Source organism: Dendropsophus ebraccatus, chromosome 11 (assembly GCF_027789765.1).
Source record: "Dendropsophus ebraccatus isolate aDenEbr1 chromosome 11, aDenEbr1.pat, whole genome shotgun sequence".
NCBI lineage: Eukaryota > Metazoa > Chordata > Amphibia > Anura > Hylidae > Dendropsophus > Dendropsophus ebraccatus.
Genome location: NC_091464.1, coordinates 83,272,038 through 83,291,695, shown reverse-complemented (window position 1 = coordinate 83,291,695; position 19,658 = coordinate 83,272,038). Strand labels below are relative to the sequence as shown.

Genomic DNA, 19,658 nt, shown 5'->3' with positions numbered 1-19,658 from the left:
CAGCTGACAGATATACATTAAGAATAGTTATGGGAGAGTGAGAGTAAACAGACCTATTATATTGTAATACGAGAGGTATGGCGGGGATACAGAGCTACAATAGTAGACGATTATTGGCGTATTGGTGCATAAGACTGATAGCTGGTCTGCTTTGAACTGCCTCATAGTAACAAGTATTATAAAATAAAGTATATTTAATATATCATAACAGTTTATATATTTTTATATTATATTGAGGAAGCCGTTGGACTGCACGTCACTGTGTCCAGGGAATATGGCATATACAGTGTAATGATTACATTTTATTTTCATATAAATATTTTATTCTGCATTTACCATACAAGATATAAAAAGACAAGAAAACAACTCATAGACCTGGTAACGTTAGAGAAATAAGTTATGTATTTAATGGAACCTCCTGCATTACAACCCACGTCTCGTCCATTCCATCCGTCCATAGTACACCACTCCTGTAGATGTGGTTAGCTGTGTATATACTGTAAGCTGTACAAAGTGGAATGACGTCTCCTTTATCTGTAAGGTGGCTATGTCCTTCAATACACACTGACCTAAGGTATGGATAATGCGCTGCTTTGTGGATTCAATGCAATGTATGTTGTATCGCATTGATTTCCTAAATATATTTTACCAATAGGGTGTTGCAGAATTATGCCTCACCCCCCCCCCCCCCACTGGAAACAGTGGACGATGGGGTCATTCATTGTTACGGTAGCTCTCAAAATATAGGTTGTCCCATCAGGAGAGCTCAATGTATGCCCTATGAAGACATATGGGTGTTACAGAAGGAGGTCCTCTGCTCCGAACCCCTTTCTATGAAGCAGTTCGGAGAGAAGATCTATAAGAGCAGCCCCAATTGTGGCAGACCTAGCCTGTCCATGCTCTTCATGGTAGACTACATATTAGATAGAGGTGGTTTGCCCAATGGATTGACTGAGGTTACTGGAACCAAACCAGGTGCTTGCCAGACTAGCTTCTATTTAAAGGAGAAGTACGGCGGGGGAGCAAAAAATCATTATAGACAGGGGATGGGGGGGAATTAAAAAAGACAATATGCTCACCAGTCCCCATGCTGCGCTGCATCACCAGGCTCCCGATCCTGCCGGGTGTCCTCTTCTCCTGGTTTATAGGTACATGCCAAGTTGAATGCCACAAGCGGGTGGGATTTAGCACACTAAGCCAATCAGTGACTGCAGAGGTGTCCCGCCCCAGTCACTGACTGGCTGAATGGGGCATCCATCAACTGGGTCGTGACGTAGCTCAGAAGACAGCCGGCTGGGGGAGCAGGAGCGTGACCCGATGCTGTGTGGGCATCAGGGCAGGTGAATATAACTTCTTTTTTATATTCCTCCACCCCCAGCCTAGAATAATTTTTTGTCCCGGACTTTACCTTTAAGGGATTGTCTACAATAAACATAGAAATGCCCAGCATTCTGCAAACTTACATTCTCTTTAATTCTTTCGAATAAACACGAAGGAAAGACACACAGTTTATATTGCCTGCAGTGTGTATACCTTATGTACACTACAGAAGAATCTAAACATGGCTGGGCCCATGGCATCATTTCATGTCATTGAGAAGCTGAAAATAATTGCATTAAATGTATATTGTATCTGGTTTTGTAAGGTTATAAGACCACTGCGTAACTGTTAGTAGCGTACAAGTGTATATAATGGTCATTGCCGATCCTGCCAATAGCGTTAGGACTGGTATTCTTCCTAGACATAGCTATAGGGGAGTATAGAGGTGATAGTTGTACCTGGTCTCTGGAACTCTACTCCATATGCCGACACCAGTACTTACAACGATCTGTGTTAGTTGATGGGGTCCTTTTATAGATTTGTCATTGGGTTCCAGAAGCGTCAAGTGATCCATCTGATATCCTTTTCATCTGTGATCAATGTGGTTGTTTATGTGCCATGTGAACGTGAGACTCATATAGATCCTGTAGGTAGTGCAGGAAGATTATTATTTGTGGTTTATACATCGATAGCAGTTATAGTTGTAGAGGAAGCCCTTTGTTACAAGACTTGCAAAAAAAAACATGTATATATTTAAAGAGCATCACCTTTAAAAACTGACGTGGCGTGACGTAGAGGCATTTTGGTGCTGAGACCACTGAAAGAAACAGCCAGAAAACACTCATCTGAGTACTGAGCCTCCATTGCTTCCTCTCCTTGTGGAGCCAAGCATGGCCTGTAGTGATTTATAGAAAGTCTCGAGACTACCTATAAATCTATACAATACCCACTCGCCTCTCCAAGGAGCGCAGGGAAATTGGCGATTATTAAAATGAATAGCTAAGTGCTTCTCCCTGTGGGTGACCTGTCGGTGACCGAGCCCCCAGTGATTGAAATATCGGACATGTCAGAAGGTTTTTTAAAGGTGATAGTTACCCATCAAATAATGGCAGCTGATTATATAAGCATCAGTGTTAAGTTCAAATACATTTACATTAAAAAGGGCTATTCAGGTTTAGGAAAATGGTTGCAATATAAAGGGGTTTTCCAGGAAAAAAAACTCACTGCCCTATCCAGTTATTGGGGGTACCAGCAACTTTAAAGGTAACCTGTCACTAGGTTTATGTGGCCTTAAATGAGGGCAGCATAAACTAGTGAGAAAAATGCTGAACAGATTGGTGTGTTACTTACATTATTCTGTTCAATCAGCAGCTGGTGGGCGGAGTTTTCTGTCTCTCATGAATATTCAGGACTACTGAGCTCATGCACATAATGGAGAGGACTACTTATTGTCCATGTTATTTAGGAGATCTCTGGATCAGCTGCACAGAACAATGTAAGTGATACATCATTCTGTTCAGCTTCTCTGGCACTAGTTTATGCCACCCTGAGATAGCACACCATAAACCTACTGACAGTCTTTTTAACATGAAGCCAAGCAAAATGAATCTAAAACATGTGCTATATAGTAAAGGAGTAGAAATCCAGAAGCAGCTACACTGAAACAACTTTATACAGCTCGAGACTGGGAGAAGTTTCCCAGATCCAGCTTTTCCAGGCACCCGGAGCGGCACTAAGTTAAAAGGCAGCCGGGTGATAGGACAACTGTTGAGCTAACAAAGCGATTAGCTTCATTATTACTGTATATTTGCTCATCTCTAAACTACAACTCCCATCATGCCTGGACAGCCAAAGCTTTAGTCGTCCAAGCATGATGGGAGTTGTAGTTTTGCAACAGATGGAGAGCCGAGATTCCCTACCCCTGCCATAGAATTACTCATATAATGATGCTTTGGTGCGGCCCCCTCCCTAATCCCCCAGGAACACACCACACAGAGGACACATAGGAGCTGGATCCACAAAGCTGTTTGCAAAGTTGCTTAATATTTTATTTTAGTTGCATTAATGCAGTCAAAATTGGTTCCATTTTTTATTCCCGCATAGTGCTAGCCACTTCTTTACAGATTCTACAAGATGCCTTTAAATCCTTTAAATTCCTGGAAGATGTTTCATGGTAAATGTGCGTAGATTAGTTGTTCGTATATAAGCACCAAACATTGGACTTTGAGAGCGCTTTTGGCAGGTTAGGAGTTTTAAGAGAATATTCTATTTGCACGATTCACCTTTGCAAGTAACCCCAGCAAACTCAGCATTGAGAAGAGACAGCTGTTAGATATTATAGATAGTAGCGAACCATCATAAATAGCTATACGTTATTCTACCCTGTATAGTTTATATTACACTTGTTGCCAGGTGATACAACAGCAGTTTATTCTCCATGTAATCAGTAGGTGAGTGTTTATGTGTATGGTTTGTCCTCCCCCCAAAGTTCACAAGTAATAAAACCGATACATAACTTGCTATGGTCTAACTGTATATTAGGTAATCCTATAACATATATAATATATATATATATCTATCTATCACATACATACATACATTACACTGTTTGCATTGCAGTAGGTTTATACACTCCTATGTATGCACTGCAGGTAACCTTATATCGGAGCCCTTATAGAGAGAACTATTTATGTATACATTTAGATACACAGTAAAAAAAAAAAAAAAAAAAACAGTAGTTAACATGACAAGAAGCCAAGTAGTAAGTGAGCAACCTCAACTACCTCAACCTGCAGATTAAAAGTAAAGATATATTTAATAGACTCCCAAGAGTTAGTTACTAAAGCAGATTTAAGCCATCCGGGATATGTGTCCATAATCACAGTATGATGCATATGTGAACCTGGTCCTAGGCTAAGCAGATGTTGAATTTGGTCATTTTCCACCAGTGTAGAACATAGCCTTGTTGTGTATGTGAAGCTAAAACATTCCAAGCATTAATGTGTAAAGTTCTCTTAGTCACTGATAGGATCAGTAAATGTCCTGAGATTTGTTTCAGATCTGATCTGGCGAATATGCTTTTGCTTTTGTTAATTGGCATTGGACTGCCAATCCTATGTGTGTACAGGAGCAGGGACTCCTGTCAAAGTCAAGAGGAGTCCCTGCTCCTGTACAGTATGCTGAGCAGCTGGGCCATGTGTAGAGCTCCTGGCCAAACAAATTTGGTGGGCGAAAGCTACACTGCATACAGCAGACTGCTCAGTGCACGGGAGCAGGAGGGAAACAAATCCGAAACAAGTCACAAAATGTTAGGGCTTCATAACAAAGTGTTAGTGGCTTCATAACAAACACAATGAGTGCAAATTAATTTTGCTCACCTCTAGTCTGTAGTATAAGGCTATGTTCCCACAACGTACTAAAGAAAGGAAATAAACATTGTGACTAATGGATTGCCAACTAGACCATTAAAGTCAATTGGTCCGCCACAGCTAGGACATGGTATATGTTGGCATACTGTTTTACTGCTATCCCAATGTATACTGGCAAATTACAATCCAAACACGATGAATAATCGGGTTGTCCAGGATAAAATTACATTTAACTATGATGCCGGGGCTGTAGGGAAGATGTCGTTGATATATACTTACCTGCCCCATTCCGACGCCAGGTTCAGGGCCGTCTGCTCCCCACCACTGTCAGTCAGTCACACCATTACCCTCGGAAATGGAAGCACAGCATATCCATTATACAGTCTATGCTAAGCTTCCATTTCCAGTAGGAGCGGCGCATCACCAGATGTATTAAAATTGCAGGCAGCCTGGAACCTGGAGGTGGAATGGAGCAGGTAAGTATATATCACGGACATGTCCCCTGTAGCCACAGCAGCATAGTTAAATGTAGTATTATCCCTGACAACCCCTTTAACTACATTGTTAACTGTTGAAAACCAACATCCCTGTATAAACAAAGTGTTCAATAAGAATACATACTATGGGTTCACAGCTAACTTAGCTCCAGGTTACAACCCCCCACTTGTTTGAGTCTGTATCTAACTAGTTGTATATCTAGGATGCAAGAATTTTCCCATAAATAGCTTTAAGTTTTAAGCATAAGCTAAAAATAGAGGTTACTGAGCCTTCTATGGGGAATTGTCAAGATGTGAATTAGGAAAGAAAACGTATAACTTTCATGCTGCTGAATCACAAGTCATTGGCTTCTAGCTGCTTAAAGGAGAAGTCCAGCGATTTGTAAAAGGGGGAAATTCATTACAAGTACTAATTTACGTCTCCTTGTGCCCACGGTCAGCGGTGGGACCAGCCTCGGGATTCGGGGATCTCTAACGCTGACACATCACAACCTGGCTGATGGACTGGCCACTCAGCCAGTCAGTGACTGGGACTCTTTTCCACTCCAGTCACTGATTGGCTGAGCGCCCAGTCCATCAGCTGGGACAGAACTTTCCTGTAAAATGCCTTCCGGCAGGGGTCCCATGGCCGGTCCTGCTGCTCACAGCGGCATGGGGAGAGGTAAGTTAGTACTTGTAATCAATTTCTCCCTGGCCTTGCCAGATGTTATAAATTGATGGACCATCAGCATCAGCTGCGACACTTCTTCAATAATTGTTGGCCAAACATTCATCTGGCCAACAGCTAGCATTTCTTTTGGTTAGGCAGGTCCGCTGAACTTTAATGTAAAGTTCGGGTTTAAAAAACAGTCGTTTAGCTAAAACAGCTAAACGACTGCAGGTTTTTAGCTGTTTCAATGCAGTTTTTAAAGGCTGCTCCTTATACTTACATCTCCGCGCTCTCTCAGGGTCCTTCTTCTCTTGTCCCGTCCCGGACCAGAAAGACATTAGGAGACACCGGGGGACCATGGACAGGTGAGAATATTTATTTATTTTTTACATGAGCAGAGCCCATCTTGCCAAACCTCTCCGAACTTTGCAGAAACTGATCTGGATTAGGCAGGTTCGATTCGCTCATCTCTAATCATTTCAATTCACACCATACAGGTGAATGTTTGGCCAACAGTTCATGCATTGTGAATGAAGAACGAGTGCTCTGTTGGCATGGTATGTTCCAGAAAAACAAAAGAAATCCAATGTACCCATTGCTCCTTTGTTAGAAGAGATTTGGGAGGTCCTCGTATACATTAAAAAGTCAACAAGTCTGAGCAAAATTGGCAAGGTCTGCAAACTTTTTGTTAAAATGGTACCATGCAGAGGGACAGCTCATACGTACTGTGCCGCAGGGAATCTATATCTATAAGCAATGTGCACGACACCTAAAATACAGTTTGCAATAATGAAAAGAAAATCCTTGATATATACCAAGAAGCATTCCTTATACCAGTCTGTAGAGAACCCATCACGCGCCATTGTCGATTCCTTTCCGTCTGTTCATAATAACCACCATACGTTCCATTTCAGAGAATATATCCTATTGAAGACTGTTATTATGTGTGTAATCAGATTGCTGATTCTTTTTAATAGCACAATCACAGTGTGCACTTTGTGATACTGTGATACTATCAGCTGGTTCTATGTGAAAACTGTGTATCCAAAGCAGAGAGAGAGAGAGATACCAGCTATTGGTATATATACATATATTTATATATATATTTGTGTTGATCAGGAATAGTAAAGCCTTTAGTAACGCATGTAATTGGAGTTATATTTGTACATATCTATTATATTCATTCACCTGTACATTATGTATCTGTATTAAATTATGCAGCCATTCCACTTATGAATGTTCCAAGACGGATTGTAAATCATCAGTATGTGCCTTGTATTGTAACCGTTACTGTAAGAAATTTACTGCCATAATAAATATATCAACATATCGCTTGGTTTTATGTATGGATTTCTATTACACTGATAACTTATGGTATCTGGAAGTAAGCACTTTCACAGACGGCTTACATAATACTAGTACAGTACGCCAGTGCACATATAAAGGAGCTTAGCGTTTCATGCTTCAGCGAGTTTTGGGTGACCAAAAGCCAAAAATATAATCATTATATTTAGCATTACTAATTAGCATTAGCATATAGCATTACTAACTAGCAGAATATGACCTTTGCTCTATGCCAGTGGTAAGGAACCTAACCCATGGCTCTCCAGCTGTTGCATCAGTGCCTTTACAGCCAAAGCTACCATAAAATTGGAGAATACAATGTCAAATTTAGACTCTCTCAAAAGTTAAAAATAATAAAATCAGGCAGAAACGGGTACAACAAACTACATCAACTTCAGAAAAAGTTTATTGTATACGTTTTATGGGGGGGGGGGATGCAATTGTGTGCAATCTATTTGGATCCATTTCTCCCTTGACTTCCATTATAAAAAAAAAAAAAAAAAAAAAACCATCAGGACGGATGCGTTTTTTTTTTGTTTCGATTTTCTAGCGTACACAAAAACATGGTTGGCCACATTTTTTGTGTATGTTAAAAGTAACCATTTAAAAACGGATACATTAAATGGACTGCAAAAAACACAGTGTGAATCTGGCCTTAGGAACTAGATGGGAAATATAAAAAAGGTGCAAAGGCTTTATCAGTGTATTGGGCACAGAAAAACCAGACCAAAAAAATTGCATAGTACAACAGAAAATGGTGCAATGTGAATGAAAGAAGTCCCAAAATGTTTTCTAAAGCTATTAAAATACTCATGTGGAAATCTTGCAGAGATTAATTTCCTCTTGGTTCTTTTGCATTTTCTACTAGCAGACTCCTAAGGTTAGCCTTTGCTAATGGGACAAAGCTTATTGAGTCTGATGTTCTATTGCAAAAATCAGAGCAGTTACTACTATTTTTACGACCACATAAAAGCAAAAAGCAGTTTCTGTAGGAACCTTGTACTACTCTTACTATAATGCCCTGCTGTCTTGGGGACTGAGGGTATGATGTAGACTGCATGATGAACAAAATACCATCTAACCAGAGTATAGTTCAGAGCAGGATCGGGCCATGAAGGACCCAAAACATGTCCCTGGTACTGACCTCAGGGGGTAACGGAGTGTATCGCTACCTATGAATCCTCAATGCAGGAGTCAAAGTCAAATGGTGTGGGCCAAACTAGAGCGCAGCAATTCCTAGAGGTGTTAGGAGTTTGGTCAGGTGGAGTTGGAGGAGGACCAGGTTGGAGATATTAAAAGAACACAGCGTTGGGTATTTCCCATCTGTAAAAACGCAGGAAAGGTCACAGTGTCAGGGACAACCTCCCACCCTCCAAAAAATGATCTCAAAGTCACTACTGTTAAAGGGGTTATCCAGCGCTACAAAAACATGGCCACTACACATACACATAGTAAGTCAGCAAGTGGGGATGAGAAAGAATTCAGACCCATAAAAAGGAAAAACAAAGGCTGCCTTGGTCCAATTTACCTTCAGAACTGAGAAGAAACCAAAATTTTTAAGTAAATCCAATAAAGAAGCCGGGGAGGAAATGTTGGTCGCAGGGTTAACTGGGGTATCATCTACATACACAGAAATATTTTCAATAATGGAATCTCTAGGGATACTTTTAATACATTTAGGGTTGTGCAAGTGCTTCAGATAGAAGGACAAGCAAAAGGAACCCAATTTACATTCTGGAAACTTTTAACTTGGACCCCATTGAGATGCTGTGACAAGAACATAAAGGGAATGTGTAATAGTGCCCTTTAAAGAGGCAGTTCATGACTGGCTGAATTACAGCAATTCTATGCAAGACAAAATTGTTCCACAGAGACGTAAAGACCAGATGTCAAGTGATCAAAGTTGTTGTCGCATGTTGCAGAACCCTATGGTTTAAGGGCCTACTATTAGCTAACTCTCCATTTTAAATACTTTTTGCATGCCCAATTCAAAAAACTATATACAGACACGTTTTTAAGCTTGACCAAGACGACTTAATAGGTAATCCATAGTTACAGATGACCAAAGCGAAGGATTTGCTTTGTTGACCGGCCATAAAAAAAAATTTGGTGAATATTTTAGTAGTAGTATTTGGTGTCACATTTAGCTCGTGACCCCCCTACTGTGTGGCTTGCCATAGGAGTGAGAATATAGACATAACCTAACCAATGGCATGGATATTTTATCAGTAAAGGTTGGAAGTTCATGATTTTTTTTCTTCTCCACAATTATGTCTCTTCTCTATTTCTAATGGAGTCTAATGGAAGACCTGACCCTCGTAAAAAAAATTAAATGTGGTTCAAAAAAGGTACAAAAAAGGTTTGTATCCTGGGTTTAGTCACTGTAAACTCTTACAATATTGTTGGTTGGGGTCTAAGATGTGAGTTTTTTTCCACTGTCTCTGCCAACAAAAGCCGGAGGAATTGTAACTTGTTGATCCTAGCAACACTGGTAATTATGACCATCTCAATGACTAATCCATTCACATAGAAGTAAGCCAACAGCAACTGTTCATTGGACAATTGTGGTACAACGCATTGGATCAATCCAATCTTTATGACATGGTTAGTGCCAGGAACGTAGCCGACCTCTCCCTTTCCCTAGGCACTTTGGTCAATCGTGAGAATATTCACTCTGGATAACCTTCTAAAACAATAGCATATCTGCGTGCATTTATCAAACTTATTTCTAAAGTGGAAAAAAAAAATTAAAGTTTTCGAATTATAGACTATATTTTTTCCGTGTTGGAAAAACACGCTTTTTGTAGGTCATTTCGGTTTTCAACCTATGTCAACCTATCTAGTTTTTCATAGACCAGTTCATAAAAGGATAAATAAATAAATAAAATGCCTACAATTCAGATTAGACCAGCACCAGAGCTGTGTGCGCTTAACCTTATATAGCTCTTTTTTTTCCTTTAATTTTATCAAAGTTGCCAATAATTCTAAATCCCAGAATATTTCTTTTAGCTTCCAAGACATTTATAATTATTAGGCAGACATTTGTAAATGCCAATGAAGATCGTTTTCTCTATAAATAGTTAATTCGCCATCATGGTGAAGATCAAAGTCCAAATTTTGCTTTGAAGGGAGATATAAAAACATAATGTCAATCTGATGAAGTACAAAACATTGTCCTCGTCCAACTTTTAAAAGGATCATGAAGGTGCATGATACAAAATGATAGAATCCTACTTGTCACATAGCGGGTAGCAAAAGGTGGTTAACAAATTCATATATCATTTCAGCGAATCTATTAGGCAGGGAAAGTGTTGTGCAATCTTCTGGTTTATGTTAATAAGAGGTGAGTGGCACAATATGTCATCCGGACATTAGGTTTTATTTATACCCTTTTCCCTTTTACAATTTTGCTGCTGTGGTGTCTTGTGTAACTCATTCACATAGCAGTTTGTCCTGCTGCTTCTAACTGAGACCCAACAGCATACGGTTTCCAGCAGTGTCTTCTCTTCCAGATTTTTTCCTCCTTTCGACATCTTCTCTTCGTTTCTCTTGGTGTTATAAGGTACATGACAAATTAGCGTGGGAAGGGGGTAATTTATTCAAGTCTTCAGGAAGAGCAGATCACACAGGCCATACACTCATAGCAGACTCTGCACCAGTTGGTGGTGACAGGGAATCACATACTCCTGAGCACCAATGTCTGTCAGCATAATGGAGAAGAGATCCCTGAAAGACTGTAAAGGGAATTATTAGTACAGTTCTATATGAAGAATTGCAGATCCACTTAGAAACATAGAAGATTGCTGACAGAAAGAGACTCCTGGTCCATCTAGTCGGCCCTATTAGAATTTCCTTTATTATTATCTTAGAATAGATACTGTATATGTTTATCCCAGGCAGGTTTATAGTTACTGTAGATTTACCTACTACATCTGCTAAAAGTTTGTTCCAAGCATCTACTACTCTTTCAGTACAATAATATTTTCTCATGCTGCTTCTTATCTTTTCCCCAACTAACCTCTCACTGTGTCTTCTTGTTCTTGAGGTTTTTGTTTTTTTTTCCCCTATAAACGCTTCCCTCCTGACCCTTATTTTGTCCCTTAACATACTTAAAGGTTTCCATCAAGTCCCCCTTTGTCTTCTTTCATCCAGACTATACAGATGTAGATCCTTACGTCTTTCCTGATATGTTTTATGCCTGACACCCTCCACCATTTTTGTAGCCGTTTTTGGACCCGTTGTATTTAATCAATATCCTTTTTGTAGGTGAGGTCTCCAGAACTTGACACGGTATTCCAGATGTGATGTCACTAAAGCTCTATACAGCAGGATCACGATCTCCCTCTTCCTACTGGTTATACCTCTAAGTAACAATCTAACAGAAGAGAATCATAATTCTAGATACACTGGCATGGGATGGGAGGGAAGTACCCACTAAGGATAAAGCCTAAGGGTGGTATTACACGGGCCGATGGGGGCCCGATAATACCTGTAAACGAGTGCCGATCTGCTAGATCGCCGCTCGTTTACTGGGCCTATTACACGGCCGATAATCATTTAACAAGGGCTGCAGGGACATCGTTACCGATGTCCTTGCAGGCCTTGCTTAAACTATATACATTACCTATTCACGCTCCAGGGCTGCTCCTGCGGTCCGCTTCTCCCCGGGTCCTGCGCGCTCTAGCTTCAGAGCGGAGCAGCCCTGGAGCGTGGATAGGTAATGTATATAGTCAGTCGCTGCCCACACATCGCTACGTGTAATAGCGGTAGGCGCCCGACAAATATAGGTTCTAACCTATGTCAACAATCAGCCGATGATCGTTGTCATCGGCTGATCGTTGTATTTAGTACACGGAGCGACAATCGATTATCGTTCCGTGTAATAGTACCCTAAGACTAAGAGAAGGTTACATTCTACACATCAATGAATCTGAAAAATGTATAAAAGAATAAAGACTGTAGCATGAAATGTCCTGTTTTTATAAATCAAGGTAATCCCATAAATAAAAAATATTTTTTTCCATGTAGAAAATGTCCATATCCTTCCAGTAATTTCATCTAGCTCTTTATTATTATTTATCTGCAGCATTATTTTTGCCAGGAATTCTACAAAGCCCAATAGGATGTTTTGGTATATACAGTGGTACCTCGGTTTTCGAACTTAATTGGTTCCGGAAGGCAGTTTGAGAACCAAGCAGTGTCTTCCCATAGGAAATAATGTAAATGTGATTAACTGGTTCCAGCAGCCACCAATAATTACCTACAATACTCATTTATTACACTGATAAGTGCTCAGTATAATCACTACAGTACAGAACAGCACTATACTGTACAAGAAATGTTCATCAGAACCAGCAATTATAGTACAGTAGTCACCAACTCCTCACCCATCCTTTACTGTATAGCGTCCCCCCACCCAAGCACTGTAATGTATGGGAGATGGTGGTGCACTGCCTGTACTACTACTGCACTGAATATGCACTCCAGCAGTCTTATACAGCACTGTACTGTATGTGAAGCCTCACCACTGCTTAACTCGCCAGGTACAACCCACCATCCACGCTCGCAAAATGTTCCAACAACGTTCGAAAACCGAGCAAAGTTCGAATTCCAAACACTACTTCTGGGTAAATTTTCGTTCAAATACCAAGCAGTTTGAGTTCCAAAGCGTTCAAAAACCGAGGTATTACTGTAGCTACAAAAAAGGGATCCCACATAGCTGCCATAGTTCCTTTATAAATAAGAGGCATGAAAATAGTAAACAGTACTTTATTGCAGTACAAATGGGAGCTCAGTATGGGAAATCTCATTACCAGTCATAAAAATGTAAACAGGTGCATAAGCAAAACCAAGGGGAAGCGAACAATAAAGTGGTGGATGAATGCGTCAATGTCAAATGCTTTTTAGAGATGAGGTACTGTAACATACCAAACAAATCGAAGTATTCTGTCTTTGAATAATGACTCCTACCCTTAGGGCCGGTTCACGCGTCTGTATTGCTGTCCGTGGCCGTGGATCGCACCCTTTAAAGTGATAAATAATCACTCTTACAATATGCACCTGGTTATGCATGAAAATAGACTATAAAAGTAAGGCTTCCTGGCTCCTGTCTTGTTTCATGGCAATAACTGAAGTGGTCTATTTCACTTGCCTGGATATCACTAGTCCAAGAGACAGATTATTATATCCCCTTTACTTAAAGGGGTTATCCAGCAGTACAAAAACATGGCCACTTTTCCCCCTAGTGTTGTTTCCAGTTCAAGTGCAGTTTGCAATTAAGCTCCATTTACTTCAATGGAACGGAGTTTCAAAACCCCACCCAAACTGGAGACAACAGTAGGGGGAAAGTGGCCATGTTTTTGTAGCGCTGGATAACCCCTTTAATTTCCCATTAGAACTAAGCAACAAAAAAGCCTCAAACTGAAAGATAAATAATCTTAATACATCATCATTACGAATTCCACAAAACATCATTTCTTGCCAGAGAAACACAAGGACCACAAAAAAAGAAACATATTGCCATGTTATTTGCATAGCTTTGAATTACCCAAAATGAACAATGTCTTTAGTCCTCCTCCTTCTCTACATATGATTTTACTGCAGATCGAGCCATTTGTCTTGCGAGGTATCGGTCCCTGGCTGATACCACAGTCTCTTCATTACTGCGTTTTGAAAACTTGTTAGTTGTGGAATGAGCTTCTTTAGAGGTTTCCTCCACCTTGCGCTTGGAGTCAGAAGCCTCTTCGTTTTCAGCAGACGGTGACCGGTTCTCCACATTTTTCTCAAGGTCCCTGTGAATCTTTGCTTTATCTAAACCCTCTTTCAGTTCTCTGTCTGAATTGCTTTGGTGTTCTCTTTCTTTCTTGTCTGTGGAATCTCTCTCTGCTCTGCTTCTATTTTGCCTGTCTGGATGATCCCTACCCGACTTATCTATGCGATCTCTGTCAGCACAATCCCTGTCTGACCTATCTGCACGATCCCTGTCTGACCTGTCTGTGTAATCCCTGTCTGACTTGTCTGTGCGATCCCTGTCCGACCTATCTGCACGATCCCTGTCTGACCTATCTGCACGATCCCTGTCCGACCTGTCTGTGCGATCCCTGTCTGACCTATCTGCACGATCCCTGTCTGACCTATCTGCACGATCCCTGTCCGACCTATCTGCACGATCCCTGTCTGACCTATCTGCACGATCCCTGTCCGACCTATCTGCACGATCCCTGTCTGACCTATCTGCACGATCCCTGTCCGACCTGTCTGTGCGATCCCTGTCCGACCTATCTGAATGATACCTATCTGCACGATCCCTGTCCGACCTGTCAGTGCGATCCCTGTCTGACCTATCTGCACGTTCCCTGCCCGACCTGTCAGTGCGATCCCTGTCTGACCTATCTGCATGATCCCTGTCTGACCTTTCTCTATCCTCCTTGTGGCGATATCTGTCAGTGCGATCCCGATCTTTATCAACTCTGTCTCTCCGCTTTCCTTCATCAACTCTTTCTTTGTCTTTTTTACTATCCCTATCTTTTTCATTATAATAATAATCATCCTCCTCTCTTGTAGCATGTTCTTTTTCTCTTTTTTTGTCTTTGCTACTGTGGTCTTGTTCTCGCTCTTGTTCTCGCTCTTCTTTAACCTTAACATTGTAACCTTGGTCTTCCCTCTTACTATTCAAGGTTTTACCGCTTTGCTCCTTGTGCCTTGTCTTTTCCTTAAAGTCTTCTGATTTTTCTTTGTCATAACCCCGTAGGGAAGGAGACTTTCCTCTCTCTGTTCTGCCTTTGCTACTCATTTTTGTATCTTTTTCCTTGTGTCTATGGTCATCATCCTCCTCCTCTTCACTCGATGAGCTTAAGTGTCTATGTCTTTCATGGGTTTCTCTTTTGTCGCCATTACAGGATCTGTTTGGAGTATCCAGCTCGCCCTCACTGGACTCGGTTTCCGAAGCACTATCAGCATCAATGTTTTCCTCATTGTTCTTATTAGTAGGTTCATCAGAATATCCTCTTGGCTTCTCCTGTTTCACCCTAAATTTGGAAAGAGAAATAAAATATGTTGATACATTTCTTACAGTCTCTATAGTATACACGGGAAGGTCAACCCCAGTCTTCCGTATAGTCAGTTATTATTAGATTAGCCAGGGATACAGTAATGAATGGGATACAGCGGCCATTTTTGCACACTTATCTAGACAAATGTGCACAAACTTTAAGTATAAATATGGATTTCTAGAGCAAGATGACATGCTAAGAACTATTTATACAGACTAATGAACAGCATCAAAAATAAAAATTACTACCAGCCAAGTGAAAATTCCTATCTACTAGGTCATGGGCGTCACTGTTGTCTAGTGACCTCTCGAGACAGTTTGGTGTGATAGTCAATTATAAATGTAAATGTTACCAGTATTTTTATTATGATCTCAATAAAAATCAAATTTTTTATGGAGCTAAAAACTGATCCTTTTCACTTTGTACTTTCCTGGTGATGCCCGCATTTATATAGTAGCGCTATTAGAGAGAGATCGTAGGGCACTCACCATGACATAGACTTGCTTTTATTGCTTCTTACAAAACTTTACATTAAAGTGGCAGGTAAAAACGGGATACAACATACCTATTCATGACAGCTGTCTCACGCGCCTCCGCGCGCTTCATTAGATCAGACCTGATCTGATGAAGCGCAGGGAGGCGCTTGAAACAGCTGTCATAAATAGGTATGGCATCTCCCATTTTTACCTACCACTTTAATGTAAAGTTTTGTAAGAAGCAATAAAAGCAAGTCTATGTCATGGTGAGTGTCCACGATTTCTCTCTAATATCGCCATTGTGAATCTGTGAACTGTTCCATTCATTGTGAGAGCACGGCTGTAAGATACATTGTATCTGCTATACCCTTGATGCACACACCTTTTAGTGGGCCTGGCAAGATATATAGGTACTGCCGACTTCTGTGTCTTTTCTGAACTGTGGCCCGCATTATATATCCATGTTGTGCCTGCTCGGGTGTACTATATTTACTGGACAAGTGTGAATAGTGAGCTGATGTTTTTTACATTTTGAAGTCGGGTCAATTATAAAGATTGGTACGAGCGGTTGATAAGAATGGCCCGATTGGTGAAGATTAAATCAAGTATGGTTGCGTCATTGCGGCAGGAACCAGGTGGTGGTCTATAAAACACTAGACTGCGTTACAAGGATGTACGCGCTGGCAAGGTTGTATGAAAAAAAATTGTGTTTAGGCAAACTGAATGCCTGTTGAGTTTGTGCACAATTTCAGGATAGCTGATGATCTCCCAGATGTCTAAATCAGTCTACCTATGCCTTATTCCTACACAAGGAGGCATAATACATTACAGGGACATCATACACACAGACATTCTCCTTACTCTGTACTTCTTAAGCTGCATTCAGGAGCCTTCTCTTCACCCACAGTCTGGTTCAGCAGATGTCTGTAAAAGCCGCTCAGGTCCCTCTGCTTAGTGACATCCAGAGATGCTAAAAAGAGAAGTGTATTTTATACAATGTTCATAGATGCAACTGTAGATATCCTATAACTTTACATATATCTGAAACTCCAGCTCCTTTCAGTACTGTCATCCAAATCTTACATGAAGATGCATTTAGGATATTGCACTTGTGTTTTGTTTCCCTTGTTACTGTCATTATAAAACCTTTCAAGCTTCCAAATGGAGGACTGCAAGTTTGCAGTTTGCCAGAGAAAACTCTCCACATTGCTCTCTGCTGCTACCTCTGTCCATGTCAGGAACTGTCCAGAGCAGGAGAGGCTCTCTATGGGAATTTGCTACTGCTCGGGACAGTTCCTGACATGGACAGAGGTGGCAGCAGAGAGCAGTGTCAGACTGGAAAGAATACACAACTTCCTGCAGCGCAGGAGCAGGTGATAAGTACTGGAAGACTGGAGGTTTTAAAATAGAAGTAAATTACAAATCTATATAACTTTCTTAAACCAGCTGATTTAAAAGAAAAAGTTTTTTTGCTGGAGTACCCCTTTAATTCTACAACTAGTATCTCTTGCATTTTATGGTCATCCCTACCGACTATCCTGTAAAATGTGCATGAGATTCTCACCTTCTATTGCAGCTTCCCTCCTCTCCCGCTCTTCCTCTTCAGCTTTCTCCTCAAGCTTTTTCTTATAGGCGGATGTGACAAAAGCCTCTTTGTCCTGAAATTCATCCCCTTCCATTTCACGTTCCTTCTGGATTTTTTTCTCCATTCTTCTTTCCTGCTCCTTTTTTCTCTGCTCTACAGCTTTTAGGATGTTCTGGATATACTTTGGCTGTGCAAAATGCATACGTCATAGTTATGATGTCAGCCATAATAGTGAATGCGTCTGTGGAGTAGATTCTATACAATCTTGGGTCCCATACTCTAATTGACTGTCTCTTTGCATTTATGTATATATTGTGAGTGATTGTTAACTTACAGGGGTTGTTTTTTCACAATAAACTACACATTTTACGCTTAGCCCTATAATTTGTCTTCTTATTGATTGCTATGCGAGGGCTCAATTATCATCTATGGTGTTATGCATATACACTTTGTTTTATGTAAATAATATTGAAGACTTATATTTAACATTAATCATTCACTTCACACATATATACAGCAAAATAAAGGCATTTTCCAGCCCAGCGAGAGCAGGGATACCTTTCTATCCTGTCCAGATAGCTTTTTAGCTGCACTTTCTTCCTTGGTCTTCTGCATGTCATCATACACGCTGTCGTATTCATACACGGATGCATCCTCCTCCAGGGCTTTCTGCATCTCCAGCTTGGTCTTGGAAGAGAGATATAAACATGAAAATCTCTGCAATCCATCACATTTTATTACAATGATCTCACAATGATTAAGATAAACCCTATTAGATCTCCAGCAGAAAAGGTCAAGTTCAATGCCCCACCTGTGCTCTTCTAGATAATAGTGAGAATAACCAGAGGCCCCCATAAAATATATGGAAAGCTGCAATTTACACAAGGAACCAGATTGCAACACTTTACATAACGTATGACTGCTGAGGAGACTATAAAAAAGACAGTGCTGCCAGCTGACAGCAATGGCCGGTTACTACAGGTTTTAGTGGTTTAGAAAACCAATGTACAAATGCATGATCGGGGCGGTCCACTGCTCAAGACCCTTATCTTTTAGCTATAGCAGAGAGCAAGTATAAAAAAAAAAAATCTCCCATCCAAGCCATACAGAGCATAGTGTGGTCAGCATCGTGTTGTGCCCCATAGCCGAGCCTGGTGATTGTATAATGAGTGGTGATGTGTACAGTATATACAGTGCTATACAGGAGCAGGGACTCCGACAACAGACAGGGAGGGAGGCAAAGCTTCACCCCTTCTCCCTGGCATACACCTGCTGTATCCCCCACTCACCCGATGGGTTAAGGACGCTGGGTGCAGGGTCAGGTGTATGGCCTCTTAGTGAATTCACCCCACAAAAGGGAGCAGGGCCTAATTTAAGACCGGCGTACCAGTATGCCAGTCTCAATAAATGTCCTTCATAGCAACTGCAATTCTTTTTCTGTGGTCTACGGAGCAGGGACACCTATCTACTGCCAGACCACTGGCTCCTCTCCAGTGCTATGCATAAGCATCATCATTTGCTAGGCCAAATTAAGGGGTGCAACACTTTTCAGATTTTGCTTTCCTAAGGGTCCCATTACACGGAACGATTTTTAAAGATTAATGACTAACGATCGCAAACAAGAGTGTTTATCGTTAACCTGAAATCGTTCACCATATTACACAGAACGATGGTTGTTAGTTACGATCATTATTGCGATCGTTACTATGATCGTTGATTCCTTCTGATCCCAGCAAAACAATGAACAATGTGCAATTACACTGAACAAATGTGTAATTACAGCGAACGATTAGCAAATGATTAATGATAATTTTAGGTTCAGATCTAAATCAACGATTAACGACATATGAACGATTTTGCGATCGTTGTCTGCAATTACACAGAACGATTATCGTTTAAAATTCGAGCAATATAACAATTTTTTGTCATGTGTAATAGGGCCCTTACAATTATTCATCAGGGGCCACCACCTCTGCAGTCCCCCTCCCCACATTATGCTGCTGGCCTATAGAACAATGTAATGCTACACTTGCCTCCAGAATTTTCCTCCCATTACAGCTAATCCTTGGGGGTGCCCAATTGTTTAACCAAAGGGAATTGTCTGATTTGTTATCACAATTTAAAAGACAGGGAACTAATGCAGCTGCCAATTTAGATATTTTTTTTAACATTGTGTAGAACTTAAAAACCTTTGCTCACAACTTAAAAATACACATGTGGTTGCAGATAACTTCATTCTTATATGCCACATTGTCAGGACAAGTAGCTAAGACTCTAGGGTACTTATATTGGAGTCGCTACCTTTTTATTCCTAACAATTGCCGGTGTTGGCACGGTTGGTCCTGACACTTTAGAGAGTAGATATTTG

At 40.8% G+C, this 19,658-nt stretch overlaps 1 protein-coding gene across 3 annotated transcripts in view; it reads right to left on the bottom strand.

Annotated features, from left to right (window-relative positions):
• Positions 1–12,931: 12,931 nt before the first annotated feature.
• NSRP1 (nuclear speckle splicing regulatory protein 1) overlaps positions 12,932–19,658 on the bottom strand; it is a 42,509-nt gene continuing 35,782 nt past the window's right edge. For all 3 annotated transcript variants that reach the window (XM_069944663.1, XM_069944665.1, XM_069944664.1), the window contains 4 exons: positions 17,849–17,977; positions 17,270–17,477; positions 16,567–16,675; positions 12,932–15,205 (listed from right to left, as the gene is read on the bottom strand). In XM_069944663.1, the coding sequence (XP_069800764.1) occupies positions 13,744–15,205; positions 16,567–16,675; positions 17,270–17,477; positions 17,849–17,977 (1,908 nt within the window). In that variant the 3' untranslated portion in view covers positions 12,932–13,743. The remainder of the gene's footprint in view (positions 15,206–16,566; positions 16,676–17,269; positions 17,478–17,848; positions 17,978–19,658) is intronic.